A 25,777-nucleotide genomic window follows, 5' to 3' on the forward strand; every position below is an offset into this window, starting at 1 on the left:
AGAGAGCACATGGACTACAGACCCCAAATATTATCTGCACCCCCTAGTGAAGAACAGGTCCTACAAAAACCCAAAATCAACTCCTGTATTTCTGACTAGCTTTCTGGCTAGAAACGGAGCCTGGCCAGCCTGACAGAGAATGGGGTATCTGATATTTCTGTCCTACATGTTGAGGACTACATTTGTAATCTCCAAGATGGAGTGGCCGAACAGTAGCATGGGCCGTTCACAGAAAAGATTTGTTGGAGGTGAGAAGCCTGGGTAGGAACTGGCTCTGCAACACCTTGTTGTTTCTGTGGCAACAACAAAACCCGCCTCCTTGTTCAGCACATGTTCCTTGAGTCCTGCTCTGGGATTCATCCAGCGTGGCTTCCCAGTGCCCTAGAGATGTAAGGGTCTTCCCATGCCTCGTCTCTGACCTGCTGACTTCTCCTGAAGTCCCTGAGGACGCTCTTCTTCCCTAATCCTTGCCCTCCAGTCGGTCATTCAGCTTCAGTCCTCGCCTCTTCTAGGAACGTTGATGCCACCTAAACTGCAAATGTCCTGAGAACTCAGGGGCTTGCCTGGCTCTCAGGCAGCTTGGAGGATTGCTGTGGCCCACGTCAGCATCCAGGCTTTGGAAGACCGGAGTTGAGTCCAGAAACTTTTTGGAAGGGCTAGGAAGGCAGAGCAGACCTTAACAGTCACCAGCTAGGCGACCCACAAAAGTTAGCAGCTCAGGAAGTGGGGAGAGGTCCCCTGAAGGGGAATCCCTGCCATACTTCTTCCCTCTTCTCCCAGCCCCTGAGTGCAGAGCCAGCTGGCCAGTTGACTCAAGTGACAGGAGAAATGTGCCCCTCCCAATCTGCTGCACATCTGTGCCCAGACAAACCAGCTATTAATCCCAGCCTTTGTGTGAGTGTTTTGGTGTTGGATTCCACTTGGATCTGCCAGCTTTTGGATGGGAGATTGGAGGGGATTTAGCAAGGACAAAAGGAGTCCACCGAGGGGAATTGGGGGGCGGGGGAAAGCTAAGAAACCCAAGTACATTCACTTAAACCCTGGTGAGGGCTCTGGGGATCACAACTCTAGCTGGAGCTGAACAGACTTCCAGATTCCCAGGATCTGAGTCACAAAACAGGGGACCTTTCCCCAGAAGAAAAATACCAACCCTGCTGGCTTGACAGAGGCACACCTTCTCCTTCAATGCTGTTTGGGGTGAAGGGATGGTCTGTCATCCTGGGCCCTACCCCACTCACACTGGGAAACACACTGCCCAGGGAGTCCATGGTGGGAGAGGAGCAGGTCGAAGCCCAGAGCCCCGGAGCCGTGTCCAGTTCAGACAGAGTATTAAAGCCACTGGTAGCTCTTGCTAAGATAACACAAGATCTAGGCTGAGCTCAGGAATTCTTGGGTCCCTGATTTCAGGAAGAAGTTAAAAGTTCAAAATATATTGTCTACAAATTCTTTTTATTTCCCCCCTCTCTCTGCCTATAAATTCTTTTTCTATTATTTTAATTATGTGTGTGTGCACATGTATGTGTGCCATGTATAGGAGCCAACGGAGTTCTGAGCCATCCCATCTCTCCAGAGATGGAATTACAGGCAGTTGTGGGCTGCCTAGTGATAGTGTTGGGAGTTGAACTTAATGTCTTCTGCAAGAGCAGTAAGTGCTCTTAATCTCTCAACCATCTCTTCATCCCTGCTGTCTCTCTTTAGCGAGACTGTCTATAAATTCTAATTGGTTCAAGCATTGAGCACTCAGCATAGCTTAGAACAGGGACATACTATGTGTGGGTATGTGTGCATGTGACTGCGTGCGTGCATGCATTTGTGCATGTGTGCCTGTGAGTGCATTTGTGTGCATGTGAATGTGTGCATGTGTACCTGCATGCTTTTGTGCACATGTGTGCATATGAGTCTGCGTGCCTATGTACATGGATGCCCGTGTGTATGCATGCTTGTGTGTGTGCATGTCAGTAAGTGCTTGCATGTGAGTGTGCTTGTGTGTGTGTGACAGGCAGCTGGAGGGGGAGACCTGAGGCCTGACAGGTGTTACTTCATTAGCTGACTGAGCAGAGGCTGTGATCTCGATGCAGATTTCTAGAAGAGCAGCCTGGGGTATGAGCTGAACACCCTGCTCTGCCCCTGCCCCTCCTCCTTGGTTAATTTCATTTTTAAAATGTGCTTCCCATCTGCAGGTGCTTGCCTTCACGGCTCACAGAGTTGTCAAATCACACCAAGTACAAGCGATTTTAACTCTCTGTGGGTGTGGAGACACAACACTCAGGGTTCCTGCTGCCTCCCCACACCTTATCTGAGATGTGTGGCAATGTCTTTTATTCATTCATACATAGTTAGCTGAACTGCAGGCCTAATTTCTGGGTTAGCTGTGGGTAGCAGATGCAGAATATCACCCGTGAGATGCTCGATGAAGTTTCAGGACTTAACTATTTTCTAATTGGCATTAGCACATTCATGGCTGTTTTATTCTTTCTCTACCTTATTTTTTTAAAAAAAAAAAAGTGGACTGGAGTCAGTCATTCACCCCCTAGTTGGGGTTGGCCCATGTGTTCTGCCAACTCCTTAGTTTCAGAGAAGGGAGCTTGGGAATCGCAGAGGCACAGCCTACAATATAGCCTGGGAAAGCATGAGCTAGCAGGACTCTCTGGAAGACCTTAGTCCCAGCCTGGGGAGAGTAGGCTGAGTCAGCAATTCTGGTTTCTAAATTTGACTTTTAGAATACAGCCATTTCACATTCCAATTTGTGTACAGGGTTCTGCATGGCCTCTGAGGCACCCATGTACTTGGAAAAGGCTTTGGCTTTGGGGGAACTCCTTGTTCCCGACCTCCCTCTGTTGTCTAGAGCTAGGCCATCTTGGTAGGCAGCTTTCTCTGGGCTGATTGCAAGGTCCTTGAAGGCATGGAGTAGACATAGGGTTCAGGGCGTCAGCAAGAAGAGTTGGCCTAGGATTCCCAAGGCCACTTTGTTGTAGGGGACAGTGGCCTGTGGTGAGATGTGTCTCATCTGTCAGGAGAAGGATAGAGGGTTAGAGAAGGCACTCATGTCAGAAGCTCTAATCAACTGGCTTCCCGTAGGCCAGAATCCAGGAAGGCCCTACTGGAGAAGTGACTCCGGGGCCTGCCTGGCTTCTGTCCCCAGCCTCCCTCCCAGGCTGGATCAGGTGGGTTTGTGGAAGCCACTGCTGCCCACTCTTGTGTGTGACCTGCACACCTCTTGAAATCAATCAGATGGCATCTACTGCATGTCCAGTGCCTGGCCACAGGCTGAGACTTTTACACTGCACTATCTCTCAGGCACCCAGAAGGATAGTGATTTCACTCCTTTTTATAGTAGTGCACACACAGGCCCGTGGTGGAGGCATGACCCCAAGTCACACGGCTAAACAGAACTGGAGCCAGGATTTCTTAGCCCCCTGGGTCCCCTTCGTCCCCAGCTCCACCTCCCTCACAGCCCAGCAATATGGAAAAAGGCCTGGGGAAGGAATAAACCCATCTTCTAGTCAAAGACGAGGGGCAAAGCCGAGAAGGTCTGGGCAGGGGATTATCTGGGGTTTCATTGCTCCAATGTGTAGATCATCATCTTCCAGGAACAAAAGGAACAAGTAACATTTTAAATAATAAAAAAAAAGTTTCCCCTTTTGACAAATCCAAATGTGTCTTTGGTAGGAATGTCCTAGAAAACAGAGAAATAAAAATAAAAGGCACATGTCTTTGTTCTAGTCAGAGGTGTGCATGGGTAAAGCTTGGTGTATGTGTTTTCAAGATCTCTTTGAGTTCTGATGCACACACTTTGCACACTGTCCTCTTGGGTGTCACTCAGTGACTGTGGCATTCTGGTCTATGGAGCCTCACAACCCATTGACCTGATCTTCTAATATCAGATGTTAGGAACAAAAGAATTCTCTTCCTACAGTGATGACAACTTTTGTTCTGCTCCTTGCTCCTTGCGATCTTGTCTAGAATCTTCATGAGAAATTGACAGGTCAAAATTGTGTGCCAAACTGGCCTCTGAAAAAATTATTGACATTCATTCTCATAAATAGGACTTGAAACCAATCCCGTCCTTAAAAAACAAAAAGAAAAATGCCTGAAAACACCTTTATGATTCCCAGATTCTTGGGAATAGTCTATCACTAGGAAAAAAAAAAAAAAAAAAAAGCTTGACAATTTGATACATGAAATGTTATCTCATTATTGTTTTATTTAGCATTCTTTAATTATTCACTGGGGTCAACGGGTTCCCAACTGCCTATTAGCCTGTTTTATTCTAGCTTTCTGGTGGGTGTTCTATTTAATGTAAGTGTTTAGTTTTAGATGGGTAGTTCTCAGGCCTGGCATAGGATAATCATGTAGCTGACTTTTAAAACCAAGGAAGGAGAGGGTTTCATCCCGGGGCACCCCTGGAGGGTCCTGGGCACTAGTAGTCTGTGAAGCATTCTTAGGCTTTTAATTGGAGCCATGGTGTGAGAACTGCTCTGAAAAATTCAGTTTCTCCCGCTGTCTGGGTCCTAGCACTTCCATTGCAGAATCTCTGCTCCATTCTTGAACACCCAGTCTGCTTGTGTGAAAAACATGCAGCAGAGTTGCAAGGAAGGGCACACAGCACGGCGTCACCACCACCGCCACCCCTGCAAATTCCCCAGTCCCACAGGGCAGGCAGGATTTCAGGAAAGGTGGCGGGAAAGTACTTGTTCACAGCACAGGTGTTGCTGCAGACAGCAGCACTCATCTGGAAGGGAAAGGCGGGTTTTAGGAGTTTGCCCACTGTGGTACCCACCGGCAGATAGGGCAGCTGTGCTCTCACCCGTGGCTGTCTAGACTCAGGGTTAGCGCTTCCTCCAGGCTGTGTCCCGGATGTGATTCTGTAGGAGAGAGAAGTGGAGTTAGAAGTAAGGTCTGGGTCACAGAGGTGGGGTTGTTCAGGATAGGATACAGACACACTCTCACATGCACATACACACACAGCATGTACACCCATACACAAACACACACACACTCACATGCACATACACACACAGCATGTACACCCATACACAAACACACACACACTCACATGCACATACAACATGCACACACACTCATATGCACACATACACATGAACACACACATGCACACACATGTACACCCATACACAAACACACACATTCTCACATGCACATACACACATACTCACATGCACACATACACATGAACACACTCGCATGCACATACATGCACAACATACACACACATACACACACTCACATGCACACATACACATGAACACACATGCACATACATGTACAACATACACACACTCACATGCACATACACACACTCACATGCACACATGCATACACACACACACACACACACACACACACACACGTGCACCCCAGGTATGAAAGAATCCCTTGAGTTGCAGGGCTACTTACTGATTCCAGTTCTCTTAAAGGGCCCGTGACAATCTCATTTCCCCGAGACCCAAGGCAAGGATCTACTCCTCTCCTGTACTCTCCCACTCCGTGCATGTGCAGGGCCCTCCTGGGCATGGGACTGGGGTCCCAGGAAACCAGGCTGTCCCTATGCTATTCCAGCCTGGACCTTGCTTAAGGTCTTAAAGCCAGAGGATGGCAACTGCAGGTCTTCAGGGTGTGTCCATCTAACCTTCCTTGCAGCCTCAGCCCCGGGAAACAACGTCCTCCACCTGTACCTTCTCCACCCAAGTCGCCGTCTTGCTCGCCCCATCTCCCACCTGCTCAGTTCAAACACCTCTGGACCTGTCGCCACAGCCCTGTGCTTTGTGCCAGGGATCATTTGTCTCCATTGACATTAATTGCTCATGAGTCTATTTTTATTTTATTTTAATTTATTTTTGAGACAAAGTTTCACACATACCAGGTTGTTTTGGAACTTGCTATTTAGCTGAAGATGACCTTGATTTTCTCTGTGTCTGTCTGTCTTTCTAGCTCTCTCTCTCTCTCTCTCTCTCTGTGTGTGTGTGTGTGTGTGTGTGTGTGTGTGTGTGTGTGTGTAGACTGGAGATTGATTTGCCTATTTTTTCCTGTGCTTTCCACCTTACATTTTGAGACAGTCTCTCCTTAGCCTGGAGCTCTCTGGTTCCCCTGACTCCACCTCCCCAGTGTTGGAATTACAGGTACATTGTGGGGTGCTGAGGATCTGACCTTGACTGAACAATCCTCCCAGCCCCTGATCTTGAACCGGTCCTTCCTGGGTATGGAGATTACAGATGGGCGCTGCTGTGCTCAGGTTTGTGGGGCGCTGGAGACTGAACCTAGGGCTCCATGCTTGCTAGGGCAAGCTCTGCCAGCTGAGCTGTGTTCCCAGCCTGTGATGCCCGCCCACCTCACAGGTGTAGGAAGCCAAGCCAGCTCAGCTCTTGCATCAGACACTGGGCTCCTTCCTGTGTCCTGCCCTGTGGGTTTGAATGGCAGGGCTAGTCTCCCGAGAGCCTGCCTCATGCTCCTTCTCTGCCTTGTATTCCTCTGCCCTCACAGCGTCACAACACTTGTATTTTATCTCCTTTCTGTGGGTGGGGTGTAGAGAGGGGCCAGAAAATGTGTCTTTGGGGTTTCTGTTCAGTTGGTTTTATTTTTGAGTCGGCTTGGTCTCCAAATGTTGCTCTAGCTGCCCCCAAGTGGTCTTCCCGCCTCAGCTTCTTACAGCAGTGTCCACTCATAGATTTCTGTAGACAAGTAAAACTTATTTTCACAGTGTGGGCACCGTAGGCTTTACACATTATCATTTCCTATGATGCATTTCACCTTTAGCATGTCCATCTCTCATCTCAGAAATACTGAGATTGTACTTCATTTCTTTTAATTTTTAAAAGATTTATTTATGTATTGTTTTACCTGTATTTACGTTTGGGCACTGCCTGGTAACTGCAGAGGTCGGAAGAGGGCACTGGGTTCTTGGAACTGGAGTTATACATGGTTGTGAGCTGCCCTGTAGGGGGCTGGGGGTCCTCAGCAAGAGCAAGAACTCCCCTAACTGCTGAGCTGTCTCTCCAGCCCCGTTTCTTCCCATTGTAGGGATCAACCCCAGAGCCTGTGTGTGTTAGGAAGGTACTCTGTCACTGAGTCACATCCAGGCCCAGGCAGGGAGTTCTGATGGCTGCACAACTGTTCTCTTCTGTGGCGTCCACTTTTCTCCTAACCATCCTCATGAGACTGCTCCCCCAGGACACACTCCCAGGGGGATTGTTTGGGTAGAAATGAGGTTTGGACAGTTAGCTCTGAACAGACACTGGTGCTGTTAAACCGTCTTCCACCTGCCCCATGCGGTTCTGCCCTCACCACGCTGACCCACCCACTCACTACCAGAAAGCCCTATCTGCAGGCCCGTCTCATCTGTGATGTCACAGGCAGGTGAAAGGGCTACCTGGGAGTTGACACTGAGACACCTCAATGACTTGCCTCAGATCTCTTGTCGCATCTGGATTCCATCATCAGAATTATGACCTTGGGGTAGGAGCAGCAAGGCTCCAAGGCTGTTGTCTGCAAATAGACTACTGACAAGAGATGTCTGGCCCCAAGCTGCATGTGGCCACTAGGTCATCGATGGTGTAGTGAGCACATTATAGAGACAGACATGTATTAAGTCTTACTGCAAGGATTACTATTTAAAGACTCCTTTGGATTGAGTGTGATTGTAGGAGCCTGGAATCGCAGCACTTGAGAGGCTAAGGGAGTCTAACTTGTAGTCTTAAGCCAGCCTGGGCTGTCTCCAAATTGAGAGCAGGATGAGGGGAAAGAAAGGAGGAGAGAGGGAAGAAAGGAAGCAACCCAAGAAAGCATTTTGTATAATATTTATTTTTATATGTGTGTGCGCTGGCATGCAGGAATGTTCGTGTGCCTCCTGCATGCTGTGTCTGAAGAGGCCAGAAGAGGGTGTGAGATCCTGGAATTGGAGTTACAGTGGGTTGTGAGTCTCCTCGTGGGTGCTCAGAGCTAATACCCTCTCTCCCACTATCCCTGCAAACCACCAAGTTCTCTTCACTGCTGAGTGGATGCTACTGGCCAGCTCCCAAATAATGACATGGAGATCTCTTATTAATTATGGAATCTTGGCCTGTAGCTTAGGCTTGTTCTTAACTAGCTCTTATAACGTAAATTAGCCCATTTATATTATTCTATGTTCTTTCATTACCTGGTATCACCTCTCTTCCATACTGTACCTCATGTTTCCTCTCTGGGTCTCCTGGTTTCTCCTTTGTACCTAGATTATTTCCTCCTACTTCCTCTCTCTGCCCGGAGGTCCCACCTCTACCTCCTGCTTTGCTATTGACTATTCAGCTCTTTATTAAACCAATCACAGCAATATATTGTCACGCAGTGTACAGATGTCCCACACCAGGGTGTGGAAAAGGGAAAGGAAGGGAGGTAAGGAGAGGGCATGGTGAAAGTACATTATATATTTGTATGAAAATGTCCTTATGGAACCCACTACTATGTATAATGAATATATGCCAATAAAAACTGAAGTCAAACAAGCAGGCACACCAGAGAATACTCTGCAGGGAAAAGCCATAGGCAATCTATTTTTAAAATTCACATGTTTCTAGTCGTTTCTTCCTGTGGAATGGTATCTTTAAGCCTCCTTGGAGAGGTAGGTGTTCACGAAGCTGTGGAGGACATTGTAAGGCCATGGCCAGCTCTGTCCTGCAGCCCCTCAGAGTCCCGGGACCAGAGGCAGCCAGTTACAGCTCTACTGTAAACAGCTCAGGGTTTAGTCTAAACAGGTCCTAAGTGGGGCAGTCCTTTGAGAACATCCGTCTCCGTTTTCACATCATTACTAGTCACTGTCCAGGAAAGACCATTTCTATAAAGCTCAGGACTGCCTGTGGGGACAGGTTCTCCCAGATTCGCCAATCAGCAGCACACAATATAGGATCCTTAACCTTAAGGGGCCTGGGTTACCCTCCCAGACAGCTGTGGTTGCAGAACAGAGGGTGGTGAGGAACTACTGGAGGGCCAAGACGCCGATCCTGGAGGTCTGTGCTGGAGTCCATGGGATGATGCTGTTCTGATCCCAAAACAACTCTCAGAGCAGTGACAGCCAGCGCATGGCTTGGGGGGGGGGGTGGAGGTCCAAGGGCTCAGGGACCCCAGTGCTGGGCCCATGAGTGCTGCCTGACTAGGTGTGACATCTGATGTACTGGGAAGAAGGCTGCAGAAACTGTGGATGAAGCACGTGCCACCCAATGCAGCAGCACTCCCCAACTGCCAAGAGAGCTGGCTGCGCCAAGCCAAAGGCAAGACGAGGGGCCCTCAGCTCGTTTCGAGAAGCTGACCGGTTCCCTATCTCTCCAGCCCTTACTCCTCAGACAACAGGATGGCCCTTGCCCCATGGGAGATAAAGGTTCCATATGGTTCCATCTCCTGCCAGGCTCTCAGCCCAGCCACCTATCTGGATTCTGTTCCGGTGAAGGCCTCGCTGGTGGCTACCCCTTTGTGTCTCTGGCAAAGTGGATGGGCTGCTGAGAATCCTCCCAGCTCTTACAGCCTCCCTTGCTTAACAGTCTGATTTGAGACTGTCCATCTTTAATACCCCCGTGTAAGTGGCAGAGGATGCCAGGGAGGAGAGCTGAGGTCACAGCCAGGCTGGGGCTGTGAAGTGCAGGGAGGAAGAGCAGCTGTGGGGGTGGGGGTCAGAGGTGCTGAAGACCCCTTGCTAGCCACCCCAAGTGCCCCGAGGGCTGATAGCACAGAAGCCTCAGGAACCCCTCCACTATCCAGAGGGTTGGCAGAAATGTTTGCCAGAGAATGAAGGGACAAGGAGCAATGTACAGGCTGGAAAATCCAGTTGGACAGGAGACTCACCCTGGAAACTGAAACTTGACTTGGGTATGTCACTGTCCTGTTAGGGTTTCTATTGCAGTGAAGAGACACCATTACCATAGCAACTCCTATAAAGGAAAACATTTAAGTGGGGCTGGCTACAGTTTCTAGTTTATTTTCACCATGGTACCACATGATGGCACACAGGCAGACGTGGTGCTGGAGAAGGAGTCTAGAGTCTTACATCTTGATTCGCAGGCAACAGGAAGTGGCCTGAGACACTGGGAGTGGCTTGAGCATATATGAGCATATATGAGACCTCAAAGCCCCCTTTCATGGTAACACACTTCCTCCGACAAGGCCACACCTCCTAATAGTGCTCTCCCTATGATCTTATGGGGGCCAATTACATTCACACTACCATAGCCACTGTCACCTTTCTCCGCTGACCTCAGGAAGCCCTGATCAAGCTAGACACTGCCACCAGGCTTTAGGCTCCTGGGTATAAAGTCTGGGAACTTTTAGCTTTGGAAGCATACAAATATGTTTCTTGGATTGGACCAATGACATTATTTTCAACTTGAATTTACTGTCCTACAGATATTTTAAACATGTTCAAGATGGCTGCATTTTAATTTGTGAGCCCGATGACAGCCTCTAACTCATCTAACCCATAGGCAACATGTCCCCAGCCCCCTGCATAAAAGGAATCCCCCATAAAGTATCCTGATGGTTCAAAGAAGTACTCCAGAATATCTGTTGTAAGTGCCCCTCCAGGAAGCTTGAAAACATAACTCACATGCATATATTCCTTTACTCAGAGAATCCAGGTAAAGGCTAAATACCCAATGCCACAGGCAAGGATGCAACTGGTCCCAGAATACATGGGACTCTTGCCCAGTTTGCAAGTCTGCCATTAAAAGTGTGATTTGTTGTTGTTGTTGTTTTTCCTGAGGCAGGGTTTCTCTGCTTTGGAATTCACTTTGTAGACCAGGCTGGCTTTGAACTCACAGAGATCTGCCTGTGTCTGCCTTCTGAGTGCTGAGATTGAAGGCATTCACCCCCACCCAGTGAATAAAAGGACTTTTGTTGTTGTTATCTGTTTTGAATCTAGACAAGAGGATCTTTAGCCAAGACTCATCCCTGCACCCATCAACCTTGAACTCAGGCTTCTGTGATTTAAAGGTACTTGGGCCAAACCCTACTTCTGGACCAATGAGCAGAGCCTAGGGGTTGACTCATACATGTTTCACTCACCCTAAAGTGTCTAGAGAAGCAGAGGTAGGCGGGTCATCAGCTGGATACAGAGAGGAAAGGCTACCCTAAAGCGGTAGGCAGATGAACAACACACACAGAACATCTCGGAAAGGTCTGCCATGGCTTGGCTTTTTAGTAGTGGTTGCATGTTACAGACAGCATTCCCCCCTCAGGCATGATGGATTCTGTATAGTTAATGTACCATTGACGGAAGCTGGCACTGGGGGAACATCTCTGAGTTGGCCTGTCTCTCTGAGTTGTTGATTAGTTAGAACTTGACCTGTTCAAAAGTGTCCAAGGCCATTGTGTGGCATGGTGTGTGGTGATATTTTCCTTGTACAAATAAAATCTGTCTAAAGATCAAAGAATGGAGCTTGCCACTAGCTAACCATAGAGGTCTGGAGGTCTGTATAAACAGACAGGAAGTGCGATGACCGTGTGGAAACAGGTATAACAGGGAGAAACAGGAACTCACTCTCTGGTCCACTGAGACACTAGGAGGTGAGGTGTGGCTGTGGCTTGCTCCCTCCCTTCTCTCTAATCTCTTAGCATTTCCTCTATATCTGACTCCGGGTTTTTATTATTTAGACCAATTAAGAACTCTGTTTACCCCTACAGACTACAGCCAGGATTTCTGAATCTTCTTCGAATCCCCCATGACAGCGCCCCTTACCAGCAGGAAGTAGTTTGGAAAGAATGACGCCCAAATTCCCAAATATTGTGTATAAATGTTTGTTTTCATTTAATTGGACTTTGTTACATAAAATTAAATAATAATAATAATAAAAGAACTCTGTTTACAATGGTGATATAGCATGCTGCAGCTTTAGAAGGGGAAACCATCATTGTTGCTGGCTCTGAGAAGGCACCCCCTGGAATTGTACAGAGAAGTATTAGTGGCCCTGGGGGACATCTTTAGACTGTTTAGTGACCGCTTCCTGAGGTCTGCTCAGGTGAGCTGTCTCATAATTGCCCACAGTAGTCTGTAGCTACCAGCGGGCCCAGGCTTCTCGTGGCTGGCATCCTGGCACTGTGGGCATCTTCCTTGCCCATGGGAGAAGCCATCGCTGGAAGACTGGAAACAGGTGCCTGCAGTAAGGATAATGCAAGGCCCATAGAGGGGCTGAGCTGGCAACCCTGTTGCTCTGCCCACAGGAAGCTTTTCCTCAGGGAACCGCCGGAGACTTCGGTGTATAGCAGGGAATGGGAGTGGGTGCTGGGGTCGGACAGATGGCTCAGCCATTAAAGGCCAGGCTCACAACAGGAAGTACAAGACTGGGTACTAGCCTCATTCTGTGTCTCTGGGAAAATAACCCATGTCTTGTAGAAGGGGGATCTCAGTTCACACTGACGCAGCCCCTTGGGTGCCTGTTTCAGGGCCTGGCAGAACTCCACTGTCCCTGTTTGATCCTCTCTGGTCACCCTTCCCCGAGGGGCCTCTGAATTCCTCTGACTCCTCTTTGGCCCTCAGCACAGTAAGCTGCCCAGCGGTGGTGTGCTCACCTGTATGGATTACTGTGCTCACTTGTGTTGATTGGTATGCTTGTATGTGTTGGTGTGTTGACCTGTATCGATTGGGGTGCTCGCCTGTAGCATGGGGTAATTAATGCAATGCTGAAGCTCAAGGAATGGTTTCTGTCTGGGGGTTTGAATAAGTCTATTGTGGGCTTCCCAGCAAGCTGTCTAAGTCATATTCTCATGTTATCTTTCTCCTATTACATTTATTTATTTATTTCTGTCTGTATGTCTGTCTGTCTGGCCATGAGCATGTGGACGACCACAGCACCTCCCAAGTGCTGCTGGGGTTAAAAGCCTGCACCACCATCTCCCGGACTCAAGGGTTTTGTTGTTTGTTGTTTGTTTTGTTTTGTTTTTGTCCTGGGGCAGGTGTCTGCTTGTGAGCAAAGACCTAGGAAAACTTTAGGCATCCGGGTCTGTGAGTTGTCTCTGATGCAGGGATGCGCTCCAGCCAGGCCTGTTCCTTGTCCCCTCCCTGGCCACATGTTGGATTATTTAAAACAATAGCTCATGCCCTTTCTTTCACAATCCCCAAACTGGCAGATTGGCTAACATTGCCTTTTATGGAAGTGCTTGGGAACTGCTCTGTAGAGATGGTGTGTAGCTGGTGGCAGATACTCTCCTTCACCAGGGGGAGGTAGAGAGGTCTGCTCTCTCAGCAGGCCTCAGGACAAAGGAGCAGGGCCCCAGCCAGCACGTGCAGCTAGCAGGCCCTCAGCGCTGGGCTGTCCATCCTTTTCCTGTTTTCCTATTGGTCGAGGCTGGTATTAGATAAATACCAGCTGCCCCTTGTGGGCTGTGCCCAGATTTTCTACCCCAGTATATCCTTTCAACAGGTGTCTGTGACATAGGACCCATGTAGCCCTGTCTGCCTCACAGATGTTAGTCTGTAGCCACAAAACCAAAAAAACCTGGGCAGGAAAGAAGTGTCCAGATTGCAGTGTGAGTGGAGCATTCCAGGCTGCTGACTAAGGCATTTTCTTTCCGAACTCTCCAACAGCAAACGCTGTGAATGAGACTAGCAACACAACAACCCCTGTCTTTCTTGCTCTAACCGATGCCGCATGGGACCAGAGGCCCAGAAGAGTGGTTACAAAGAGGAAGAGGGGTGTAGATGGGAGAGGGACCAGAATAAAAACAGCAGCAGCAGCAGCAGCAGCAGAAAAGAGCAGTGAATGGAGCAGCCCCTTGGCGGCAAGGGAGCTACTCTGGCAGGGTCTCGCTGGACTTGGGATCCGAGGGTTATTCTCAGAATCTCACCGGCTCGGGTAATCCCAGCCCTCCTTGTCTGCCTACTGACAACACAAACACAGGAGGAAGTCCTTTTTAAATAACAGGGGAGCATAGTAAAGGTAACCAATGGCTGCCAGGCTTCAGCAGCCTGTGCTGTTAGCCTTTGGGCACACATCTGTGTCAACTAGAGTTTAACAGCTGTTATCACATCTACTGATGGCCTCCTTCAAGAATCTCAAGCTTTGGTGAGCCAAGAGCTGGCACTGTGAGCCACACTTGGCCTGGCTGGGGACTCAGGTGTCCCTACTGATGTCCTGTGAGCGTGGTACCTGGGTCTGGAGTCTCTTTGCAGAGCTGCTGTCTTAGGGTTTCCATTACTGTGGTAATACACCATGACCAAAAAGCAACTTGGAGAGGGAAGGGGTTATTTTACTTCTATATGACAGTCTGTCACTTGGGTGGGGGATGGTGGGAGAATCAGGGCAGGAATTAATTTGAAGGCCATTGGAAGAATGCTGCTTACCAGCTTGCTCCTCATGGCTTGCTTAGCTTGCCTTCTTGTAGTGCCAGGACCAGCAGCTTAGAGGATGGCACCAGCCATAAGTGAGCTGGGCCCTCTCACATCAACTATCAATCAAGAAATGCCCCACAAGCTTGCCCATAGGCCAATCTCATCCCAAGGGCTGGCTGGCTCTCTCTCTCTCTCTCTCTCTCTCTCTCTCTCTCTCTCTCTCTCTCTCTCTCCCTCCCTCCCTTCCTTTCCCAGTTGAGGTTCTCTCTTCCCAAGTGGCTCTAGTTTGTGTCACTTTGGTGTAGAACTAGCTAACACCCCTGGGTTCCTGGTATTTGTGGCGGGAAGTGAGGTGGTCGCAGTCTCGTTCCTCTGAGACTAACAAGTGTATTGACTGACAGGCTCTGGTTGCCGGGACCTGGGAGCAGGGCTCTCCTTTTTGGCTCAGTGGGATGGGGTTGGGGGAGTCACAGAACAGTTCCAGTCTGGGTATCCCACCAGCAGTGCACTAAATGTGTCTTGTGGGTCCCTGAGTGGAAGCAACCCAAGGGAAGAAAGGTTTACATTGGTTCAAGGTTCGTTTCGGTAGAGAAGGTGTGGTAATGTTTGTTGCTGTGGGTGTATGTGCTAACAGCTATTCAGATCACTGTGGACCAGCAAGCAGAGAGTGAGGGACCAGGATATAAGCATACAAGGTCCGCCCACCCTCAGTGACCTACTTCCTCAGTTCATACCTCCCAGAGTTTCTAGAACCTTCCAAGTTAGCCCTGCCAGCTGGGAACCATGTGTTCGGATATGAGCGGGCAGGGATGTGGTGGCCGGTGAACTGCATTTCATGATATAGTCTTTAATTAATGTAACTAGTTTTACTTTAAGTCTTATGTGGTCAGAGGGTTTGCAATGAATCCTGGGATGCTGGAAGGGCCAGTCTGTTCAGTGTGGGTGGGAAAAAGGTTTCCAGAGACCATGCTGGCTAATGAATGAATATTTTCCTGGGTAAGGGTATGGTTTTAGCCAGCTGCTGGGGCATTTGGTAGCCAGAAAAGAGCCCACAGTGTAGAGACGAGGCAGAGCCCAGACCTGGGCAATGCGTGAGATAAGACTTCATTCAGAGGGCTTCAGAAAGGACTCGTTCTAGGAAAAGAACATTCTGTCAGCATAGTGGAAGATGAGATTGGGAGGAAGAAGACGAAGATGTGTCACCTGGAGGCTGAGTGGCAGTCAGGTAAGATGGATGGGCCCTGTGAGGATGTAGCTATGTAAGACGTGTGAATGATAGGACTCTAGACCCATAGGATGAAGGGTAAGGCAGGGGAAGAGGACAAGGGTGAACTAGAAGTAGATTCACTGAGGGAGGGCTAGCAAGGACAGTGGATGTGGGTCATGTCACACATGGTACATGGGAACTAAAGCTGGAGTGCTGGGCCTCCAATAAGGCTGGCCCAAGAGACCTGCAACCCAACAAGAGGCCAGGAAGGCTTCACCCAGAACACTAGGACTGGTCCCCTCCTCTTCCCCGTCATCCCCCTCCTCCTCTCCTCCTTGCATTTGATAGCTTGAATCAGGATCTCACTGTGTAGTCCAGGTTGATCTCAAACTTGGAATCTTCTCCCCTTTGCCTTTTGAATGCTGGAATTGCAGGTGTGTACACCATGCCTGATCTTTTGGAAGCTTTTTGTTTGAGGGACCTAGGGAGGAAATAGACTCAAGTTGAAGGCTAGAGTAACACATTCAGAGGTGGGTGCAGGTTTCCTTATTCTCAAGCCTTGGCCCTTTTGGTCTTTGATGGGGGAGAGACCAGGAGACCCCATTGAGGTGTGTGAGGGACAGGGAGGGTGAGGAGCTAAGAGCATGGTTCACACTGTCACTCAGAGTTTAAGGTAGCTGAAATGGTGACTAATGGAAACATGACACACACTGTAAGGCTGGCTTTAGCTCCCTGGAAAGGAGGATAACATTTTGGCTTACTATTCTTAGTAGACAGTTATCTGGGTTTGTCTACTGTTATCTTTATCCTCATCTGTAGTGACAGAACACTGGCCCGAGTGAATAATGATAAAAATTACTGGCTTAGTGTTCACTGTGTGCCACAGGTGATATGGATTATCCTTGAGCCTGAGTGGATGCCATTTTACCCATTTAATCTCTCTCTGTAGCACAAACTGCCTTTCAACTCCTGATCCTCCTGCCTCAGCCTCCTGAGAGCTGGTGTTACAGCTGTGTGCCACCCTAACCAGATGACTATTTCTTCCCGGACCTCTTGAGGCACACAATGGGGTACAATGACAGTTTGGGGCAGTGGCTGACTGAAAGTGTCTAAAATGGACATAGGAGGGTTGGAAAAAGATAAATGTAAACCATGCATTTAGGTTTTAAGAACTCAGTGACATAAGATGACAACGTCTGACTTGATGGTAGTGTGTGGGGGCGGTGCGCCTCACCTACCTGAGTTAAAGAGGCAGATTGCCCTCACTAGGGAAAGAAGTTTAGCATAGGTTAAGTGTCTGAAAGAGAATAAACCTGAAGCCCGTGTCATGGTGGAGTGACACCTGATCCAGCCTGGGGAACACAGTGACATTCAGAGAAGGATGTCAGGGGAGACCTGGTGAGAGAGGAACATGGCAGTGACCTTCAGATATGTGGGGAAGAGGGATGAGTTTATCCAACAATACAAGTGGACAGCTAGGAACAACAGGAAGGTTATGACGACAGTGACAGCAACAAAGCGAGTGTGTGGGGGCAGCTTGTGGGCTCCTGAGCCCTGCGCAGGTTCAGGCTACACAGGCCATTTCTTTGAGGGAACACACAGGAAGGTGTACACAGAGCCGGGGGTTGGGTCTTGCCTCAGGATATAGCTGTGATGTTGTGCACAAGTCAGTTTCCTTACTTATGCTTCAATTTCTTGAACTATGAGAACTGATTCATTCTTGACCCTTAATATTCTACAGCAACAGAGTGCTTTTATTGAACAGGACATTCTGTAGCCACTCAGCCCCATATGTGTTCTGGCTCTGGGAGCTCCTGGGAGAGGTTTGGGGGAGCACTGAGCAGTTCATCTTTCAGCCCTAAAAGCCTAGAGTCCCTAAGGTTGCTTTCACCTCTGTTCTCTCCTCCCGTTCGCTCTCTCTGTGAATGGGGTCTACAAGCATACATGCTTGGGGTCAAATTTAGGACATTATGTATGTCAAACATGCTTGAGTTCTATACCCCCATAGTTTTGGTTATTTTGCCCCTTATATTAGTCAGGACTTATTAGAATGATTTACTGGCTGTAGTGCAGCTATTCAACAATGGCTGCCCATGATTGGAAGGTCCAAAAAAATCTAGTAGTTGTTCAGTCCACGAGGCTGGATGTCTGCTGGCCTTCAGTCTGTGCTGGAATCCTGAAGAAGTAGGCTCTGACACCAGTGAAGGAATGGATTTGCTAGGGGAGGGGAGGGCAAGCGGGCAGAAGCTGCCTTCTTCATGTTCTTATATAGGCTTCCAGCAGTGTGATACAGATTAGAGGCTGCCCACCTCAAAAGATCTGGGTTAACGATGTGTCTTCCTACTTCAACGATCTGGATTAGAAGAGGGTCTTCCTACTTCACATGATTTAATTTAGCAAAAATCCCTAATAGGTACACCCAGCCACTTTTGGGTTTTAGTTAATTCTGGATGTAGTCAAGTTTACAACTAAAATTGCCACCACACTCCTGTTGTTATGTTCATCCTGGGCAGGGAGACTATGCAACATACACCCCCTCCTTGTAAAGTCCCAATGACACAGCACGCCTCCAGATCTGTCCCTTCCTTCCATACACCTAATGAGTTTATGCGGCATACTTACATGGTATGGATGGGTGAGAGGCTACCAGTAGAAGCACAGTGATCCTAGTCACACTGGAAATGTTGTCATCCTGTATGGATGATGGCTTCCTCATGGCTATGTAGATGGAGCCCACTTCCCCTAATCTTCAGACTACACAGTGTAACCTTCCTCCAGACCCAAAGGCTATGTGCAGTCAGGGCCAAGTTGTATACAACTGGCTGGGTACTCAGGTGAGGGCCCTTGACTTCCCATCCTTGATTCTGTGAGAGAGGTCAACAGTCTGGTGAGCATGGCTCAGCTGAACTCATGGATATGTCCCCTGGCTTTGAGGATAGTATTGTACAGTAGCTCCAATTCCTTATTTTAATGCCTGAAATATCAGAGACTTGGAGCATCTGCCAACTCTAGGCCATACTTACCTGGCAACCAGGACATTGCCAATGTCAAGTCTTCCACTAGAACATTCTAGTGGACTGTAGGCTCCCATTGGCTGACAACTTGTTCTCTAGTATGTCATGTAACTTTTTTTCTGGAAAATCTCTAATGACAATATTATAAAACAACTTTTGTCTTAGACTTACATATTTTTCTGTGTGCATATGCATGTACACATATGCAACTCATGTGTGCCTGGTGCCAGAGATTGGAACAGGGAGCTGGATGCCCTGACACTGGAGTTTCAGGTGTTTGTGAACCTCCATGTGGTTGCTGAGAAGCTAACCTTGGCCCTCTGCAAGAGCAACAGGTGCTCTTAAGCATCATACCATGTATCTAGGACCTCCCAACTCCAAATTACTTTTTAGGAATTTTCTGTTCAACCTAATTTGATGCAAACATTTTCTGGAGGGCTCCCTACAATTTTTTTTTTTTCTCTCCAAAGACAGGGTTTCTCTGTGTAGCCCTGGCTGTCCTAGAACTCAAAGAACTCTATCTGGATTAAAAGCATGGGCCGTCACTGCATGGCCCTATAAGTTCTTATTTAACTACCTCAATATTCTGAAGACATGCTATAATGAGTTATGGGAATTTCTTTTATGAGCTCATGTTGTACACATAAAAATAGTTCAGCTATTAAAAAGCACTGATCCTATTATTTTGTGCATGTGTGCGTTGGGGGGGGCATTGTGTGTCACTGCAGATCTTTAGGGTTGTTGCCTTTCTACCTTGTTTGAGACAGTCTCTTTTGTTATGGTGTAAACCAGGATAGCTGGCCCTAGAACTTTTTAGTTTACTTTATTACATTTTCTGTGTATGTATGTTTTGTCTGCATGTATGTCTATTAACATAACTGTGCCTGGTGCCCTCCAATGTCAGAAGGGTCGTGTCCCCTGGAACTGTAGTTATGGATGTTTGTGAGCCACCATGTTACTAGAATCTCAGTCTTCTGCAAGAACAAGTGCTCTTGATCCTTGAGCCATCTCTCTAGCCTCATGAATTCAGTTCTTAAGAGACCAGATTTTAATTCTTCATTTTAACCAGGCAGAAATCCTACCAAATCACTTCATTTGGAACGAAACTCATTAATTCTGAATAAAACCTCACATTCAAATGCATTACATTTTCCCTGAGATGCTAAAGTACAAAGATAAAAGGCTAAATTTCTTTTAAATTATTTTATTATTGTGTAAGCTAAAAGGAAATTTACACACTGAAATCTTAAAACCTTTGGGCATGCACGTTACCTTGTTAGAGGCCCTTCTACATGTCTCTCTTTTTTCCATAGGAATTTCCCCAAACATTTAAAACCCACAGTTTTTTTTTCTGTATATACAGCCTAAACCATAGCAATCTATGATTATGTCATTTTTACATTGTGCAAAATCCTCAAAAAATAATGGTATGATAGAACAGAAAGATTTCTAACAAATTTCATTTTAAGACATATCATTTGGTCCTTCTCCAAATCACACTAATTAAGACAGGCACAATTTCGTTCAAGCCTGTAATCAAATTCTGACAGTGATCCACACCCCACAACCAGAGAGCAGCGATGACCTCTGCAAAGGTCACACAGCAATATGCCAGATTGAAAAGACTAAAAACAGAGCCCAGAAAAGTTAACAAAAGCCAGGCCTGACACAAACTATCACATACAAAACTGACAATCAGACAGGGATTTGAGCTTTTGTGATTGTAAAAGTAACAGTGCATACAGTAAGAAAATTAAGAGTGGTCAATGCAGTGGGCAAAGACTGAAGGGGATTTCACAGACAGTAGAGATCTGAGTTTTTAATTTTCTTTTTTTTTATTTCAAAAGTTTTTTTTTTTTTTTTAAAGAAGGATACCACCAGTGTATTTCACAAAGACATAAATGTATACACCCCAGCAACACAAAAGAATAAATCTTCAAAAATGTTCATCCCCAATTATTTACATTTTTTCTAATATAAATTTAGGACTTCAGTATGTAAATAAATATACATTACTATGTATACCTTTCTAGTGTGCCTTACCGACAAATCAGCTGAACTTGACTGTATTTATTTATTTTTAAATTACAGCAGATATGTTTTGATGGTAGGAAGGGATGGAGGAAAGTATTGGAAACTGTTCAATTCAACCAGCTAGCCGTCTGCCTGTTCCTGGGAGCGTGTGGAAGGCGTCAATGTGGCTGGGAACATCAACACCTTGGCATGCATGAAGGTTAAGTCAGGGAGGCTGGCGATCACCTTCACAGCTTCCTCACTTAGGTGCTCCTCTCTTTTTGGTTTCCTATCAGCCAATGAGAAGAGACAAGTGTGTTAATGAACTGGGGAAAGAAATGCCCTCTCAAGGCATGCAGTCAGCAGTTTTGGGGTATCTGACCGGCTTTTCCTCTGCTAGCTGCTGAATGAAGAACAATGCACGTGGCTTTTTTGCTGTCCATGAAATCAAGCATAAAGACAGACACAGACATCCATATGTACATGTGTATAGGCTCAAGGCTTTAGTTAAGGCTGACAGCCTCTAGGAAGCCACAATTTTCAAACATTACTAAGCACCAGTAGAGTGCTAAGGCCTTGGTAACAGTCTACCCACCTGGACTTCCCCTGCTGGCTGCAAAACTACCAAAATTACCTCAACATGAAAGGTGTGGTGCAAGGCCTGGTAAGTCATTTAACCTCAGGCTTCCATAACCTAATGGGGAATTCCAAGAGAGAGCCTTCAGCCAAGCTGGGATGCAGGCAGCAGAATGAGAATTGGGTACAGGCAGGAACCAGGGAGGCAATCTTTAAACCTCACAGAGGACCTTGTAGATAATATCTATATAACACAACTCCCCTCTCTGTAACAAGTAGCTTGAAGCATAGCTCAGATGAACAAAAATTCCTGGTGAACTTGTGGGAAAGCTGAAGAAAATGCCCAGTGAGTGTCAAATGTGCCTAAATAGTGCACAATGCCATCCAAGCCATTTAGGTTGTTAACTATGTTGAAAGGACCATTACAGTCACACAGATCAATTTCAGACCAAAGATCATTTGAAAGTGACTACAGAAAGCCCAATTCTTTCTTTATTGATTACTAGCAGATGAATCAATATTTAACCTAGTCCTAATTGGAAGTACACAATGACAATCCTATAGTTAAAAAGAAAGAAAGAAAGAAATTTACATTTTAGATTGCACTTAATGGTAATACATCATTAGATGCTTAAGGAACTAGTAGGTAATTGCACCACTTCAAAGTCACACAAGTGTCTTGCTTCCTAGGTTCGGTCTCAGGTCTTAGCATCCATCACTAATACAGACTGCAGAGTATAATGGCCAGCTTGTGGCCATGCAGTCAGCAGGGTGTGAGACGTTTTCAATGTGCTAGGAGATCTCTGCGGCACTCCAGGTAGTGTTTACCCTGTATTTGCAAGCCTCTGGCTATAATTTCCAGTTTACAGAACACTGGGAGAATAAAGAACTCAGTGAACATTGTTTGCAGCAAACACTGGTAAGTAGAGGTCAGCCTGACACTTTCCCATTTGTGAAGGGCGAGTGGGTTTGGGGGTCTGGGAGAGAAGGACAAGGAAAGTTCTTAACCAAGAGACAACTGTGACAACTGCTCTAGGCATGACCAATGGCTTTCAGAGGAACTTAATAGTTCCTACAATTTTTAAGTTTGTACATCTATTTGCAGTTACTGTTGTTAAAATACAAAGCACATGCTTGAGAATCTAAGAACAATTGTATTGATCTTATTTCTTTTTAGCTGAGATTTCGCTTTTATCAATGGACTACACACAAATGACAGTCCAGAATGGCCTGCGATCAATTCACTTCCCCCCAAAACACAGACATGACAAAACCTTCCAAAAGGGCGAAGAAACTCTGAAAAACTGCTAGGACAACTGGATAGCCCTGGGCAGGGCAGGGCGGGGGGAACAGGATATAGGCCTCCCCCGCCTTGCCTTCCACATTAATATGAATTTAAAATGCATTAGAAAGTCAGGCGTGGTGAAGCATGCCTTTAACCCTAGCACTTGGGAGTCAGAAGACAAACAGATCGGAGTGTGAAGCCAGCCTGGTCTACAGAGCAAGTTCCAGGACAGCCAGGGCTACACAGAGAAACTGTCTCGAAAGAAACAACCAATCAACCAAAAATAGCCAAACCGAAATGCACTAAAGACCCACATATAAGGGTTGAAACTATAAACTCTTAGGTGTAAGGTCCTTCTAACTTTGAATCAGGCAACCATTTCTTCAACTTAAGGCACATGTAGCAAAAGAAAAAAGTTTCATTTTGATGAAACCCATTTTTTTTTTTTGAGTGTCAAAACATGGTATAAAAACTGAAAAGGTAACAGAGTAGCAAATATTTGAAAATTATATATCTGAGAAAGATCTGGTATTTAAAAATATAATTTATTTTTTATATATTATGTGCATCAGTGTTTTGCCTAAATGAGTGTGTGAGGGTATCGGAAGCCCTGAACTACTTGCAGACAGTTGTGAGCTGACTTGTAGGTGCTAGGAATTGAATCCGGGTCCTCTGGAAGAGCAGCTAGTGCCATCTCTCCAGATCCCAGGACTGTATTTGTAGGTTACAGGGAAAGCTTACAACGATCAAACTGAAAATAGGCAGAGAATCTAAAGCAGCAACCTGGAAGACATCCTATCAGCAGGGATGCTAATGAGCACATCAGAAGATGCAGGGAAATGCAAATTGCAATAAGGAGATACCACTTCATACCTACTGGCACAGCTACAACAAAAGTCAGACACGTTCTGGAGAGAATGTGGAGAAATTGGAAAGCTCCTGTCACTGGTGGGAATATAGAACATCAATCTCAGCAATCTGGAGGTGAATGCCAAGATGATCAGGAGTTCAAGGCCAGTATGATATGCACATCTGTAATCTAACTCCTAGGAGGCTGAAGAGTACTGAGTTTGAGACAAGCCTGAGTCTGCTTGTTTTTCCTTTTCCAACCCCCACTTCACACTTTTTGCCATGTTGTGCCAGGGCTCAAAGCCAGGACCTGTGCATGCTAGGCAAATGCTACTGCTGAGCTAAGAGACCCTGACTCAAGACAAAAACAAACAAACAAACAAACAAAAAAAAAACACTAACTAATCAGAAAGTCTATATCCACACCACTCGATGGGATAGGCAAATGTACACAGGAAATTTAGGCTTAAGGTGATAAACATTTTCTGGGTTAATTTAATGATGACAGTTGCAAAGCTCTGTGAATCTATTAAAAACTAGTGAATTCACACATGTAAAAAAGATTTTCTGATGTTAACTAAATCAATAGAATCCCAAACCGAAAACCCCAAAGTATTCCCATTAGCTACTAGTTCTTTGGCTTGTACAACTGTCAGTCAGTGGCCTTTGTGCAGCTGGTACCCAGCTGCCACACACTAATTTAAGTTAGGAAATAACTGTTCTCCATAATAGGACAGTTGAGCAAGAAGATGGAACAATCTTCAAACTAAGAACTTGGATTTCCTTACAAATGACATGCTGGTGATGCAGATCAGGGTGCGGTGCTTGCCTGGCATGTGCAGGGCCCTGGGAACATTAAGCCCGCCACAGCCAGACACAGTGGCACATGCCTACAGTACGCTATGCCAGTTTGGTTCACTCAAAGTTTGACATCAAAGTGTTGGCTTCTCCAGTGTAGGTACCAGGTTGCCTAAGGAGGGACAAACTGGTCCCAGTCAGACATAGAGCACATCAAAACACCCACCACAACAACCAAGAAAAGAAGTGAAGTGAGAAATTGTGTCCGTGGGAAGAGAAGACCCATCCTGTTTCCTCACTCTTCAAAGGTTCTTAGGAAACTGTATGAGGGCCTAACAGAGGGTTCAGTCAGTCAAGGACCCTGACAACCCCACAAGGTAGAAGGAGAGGACCAACGCCCATGGCTTCTCCTGACATCACATGTGCACTAGGCTCCAGCACCCATCACCCACACTAACTAAATATGATTTTGGAAATGGAAAAGGGAATTGTTCCACTTCAAATGTTCTCTTCTATCCTAACAACATTTCTTTGCTCTTAGAGATAGAATTCTGCTTTGTAGCCTAGGCCGGTCTCAAGTTTATGATCCTCCCGCCTCAGCTTTATGAGTGCTGAAGTTATAGGCTTTATCATTACAGCCACTTCAACCACTGCATTAACCCTTTCTTACTCTATAACTTGCCATCAGACTTTCCCACTCACCCTTCTATGTAATGCCAAGAGCCAAGATACTTCTGCTAACCATTGCTTAAAAAGAAAAAGAAGTAAATCCTGAAGCTCAAGGTATTGAGAAGCCTTTTGAAATCTCACATGCCACTTGCCTGTTTTTTCTCTGTACAACTAAGAATCGTTTGGGGCTGACACTCTGCTTTAAATATCTGTCTATTGTTCATGAGACTTTTGGTTTCATCTCAGCATTGGGGAAAAAATAAAAAGGAGACAGCACTCGCCCCTGCAAAAACAAAAATAAAAACAAAACACCCAAACTCCTCAGTGACACTTAAGTACTAAGATATGGGTATTTTTTTCTCACTATTTTCAAAGAACAAAATACTGCCCAAAATTAAATCCAAAGCTGGCAGCTTGTTTTCAGTTTAATTAATTTATTTAAGTGGGTCTGAGGCAACAGCCCAGTGGTACAGCCTAGAGTATGCAAGCAAGGCTCTGGTTTTTTCTCTAGTACCTCAACAACAGAATGGTCAGATATTATTAGAGAGAATCTCTTTGGCAGCTACAACTTGGCTCCTAGATTTGTGCTACAATTTTAGTTTATTCTTTTAGTTCAGAAGATGAGAGAGAAGTTTAGTAACAAAGGTTGGGCAATAGATACAGTGGATGTCAAGGATCCTTAAAAAAGGAAGGCTCACAGCTAACAACGTGGGTAGAGCTCCCCCTACTGGCGCAGAGGATGAGTTTTCTTAGCTGGGAAGTCCTTTGTGGGGAGGTGGCGCATCTGCAGGGGAAAGGCAAGGAAGCAGTAGGCCTGGCTCACAAACATCAAGGGAGTCACTGAAGATAAAAGCACAAATCCCACAACAGATACAACTAGCAAAAAGTCCATTTAACAGGGCAAAGACAATGCAGGGCCATTACAGCGATGAGTAAATCCGTGGACAAAAGCACCTACATGCTCCAAACCTATTTCCTGGCAGAGTTAGCAACATCTACAGTCATGAGACCAGCAACAGCAGCTTTTCAAAATTGTTGCTATCTGTTGAATGGAACATCTA

At 46.5% G+C, this 25,777-nt stretch overlaps 1 protein-coding gene across 2 annotated transcripts in view; it reads right to left on the minus strand.

Annotated features, from left to right (window-relative positions):
• Positions 1-19,714: 19,714 nt before the first annotated feature.
• The window catches only part of Aftph (aftiphilin), a 66,041-nt gene continuing 59,978 nt past the window's right edge, over positions 19,715-25,777 (minus strand). For both annotated transcript variants that reach the window (XM_051200623.1, XM_051200622.1), the window contains one exon: positions 19,715-20,828. In XM_051200623.1, coding sequence (XP_051056580.1) covers positions 20,681-20,828 — 148 coding nt within the window. In that variant the 3' untranslated portion in view covers positions 19,715-20,680. The remainder of the gene's footprint in view (positions 20,829-25,777) is intronic.

The sequence above is a fragment of the Phodopus roborovskii genome, unplaced genomic scaffold (assembly GCF_943737965.1).
Source record: "Phodopus roborovskii unplaced genomic scaffold, PHOROB, whole genome shotgun sequence".
NCBI classification, from domain to species: domain Eukaryota; kingdom Metazoa; phylum Chordata; class Mammalia; order Rodentia; family Cricetidae; genus Phodopus; species Phodopus roborovskii.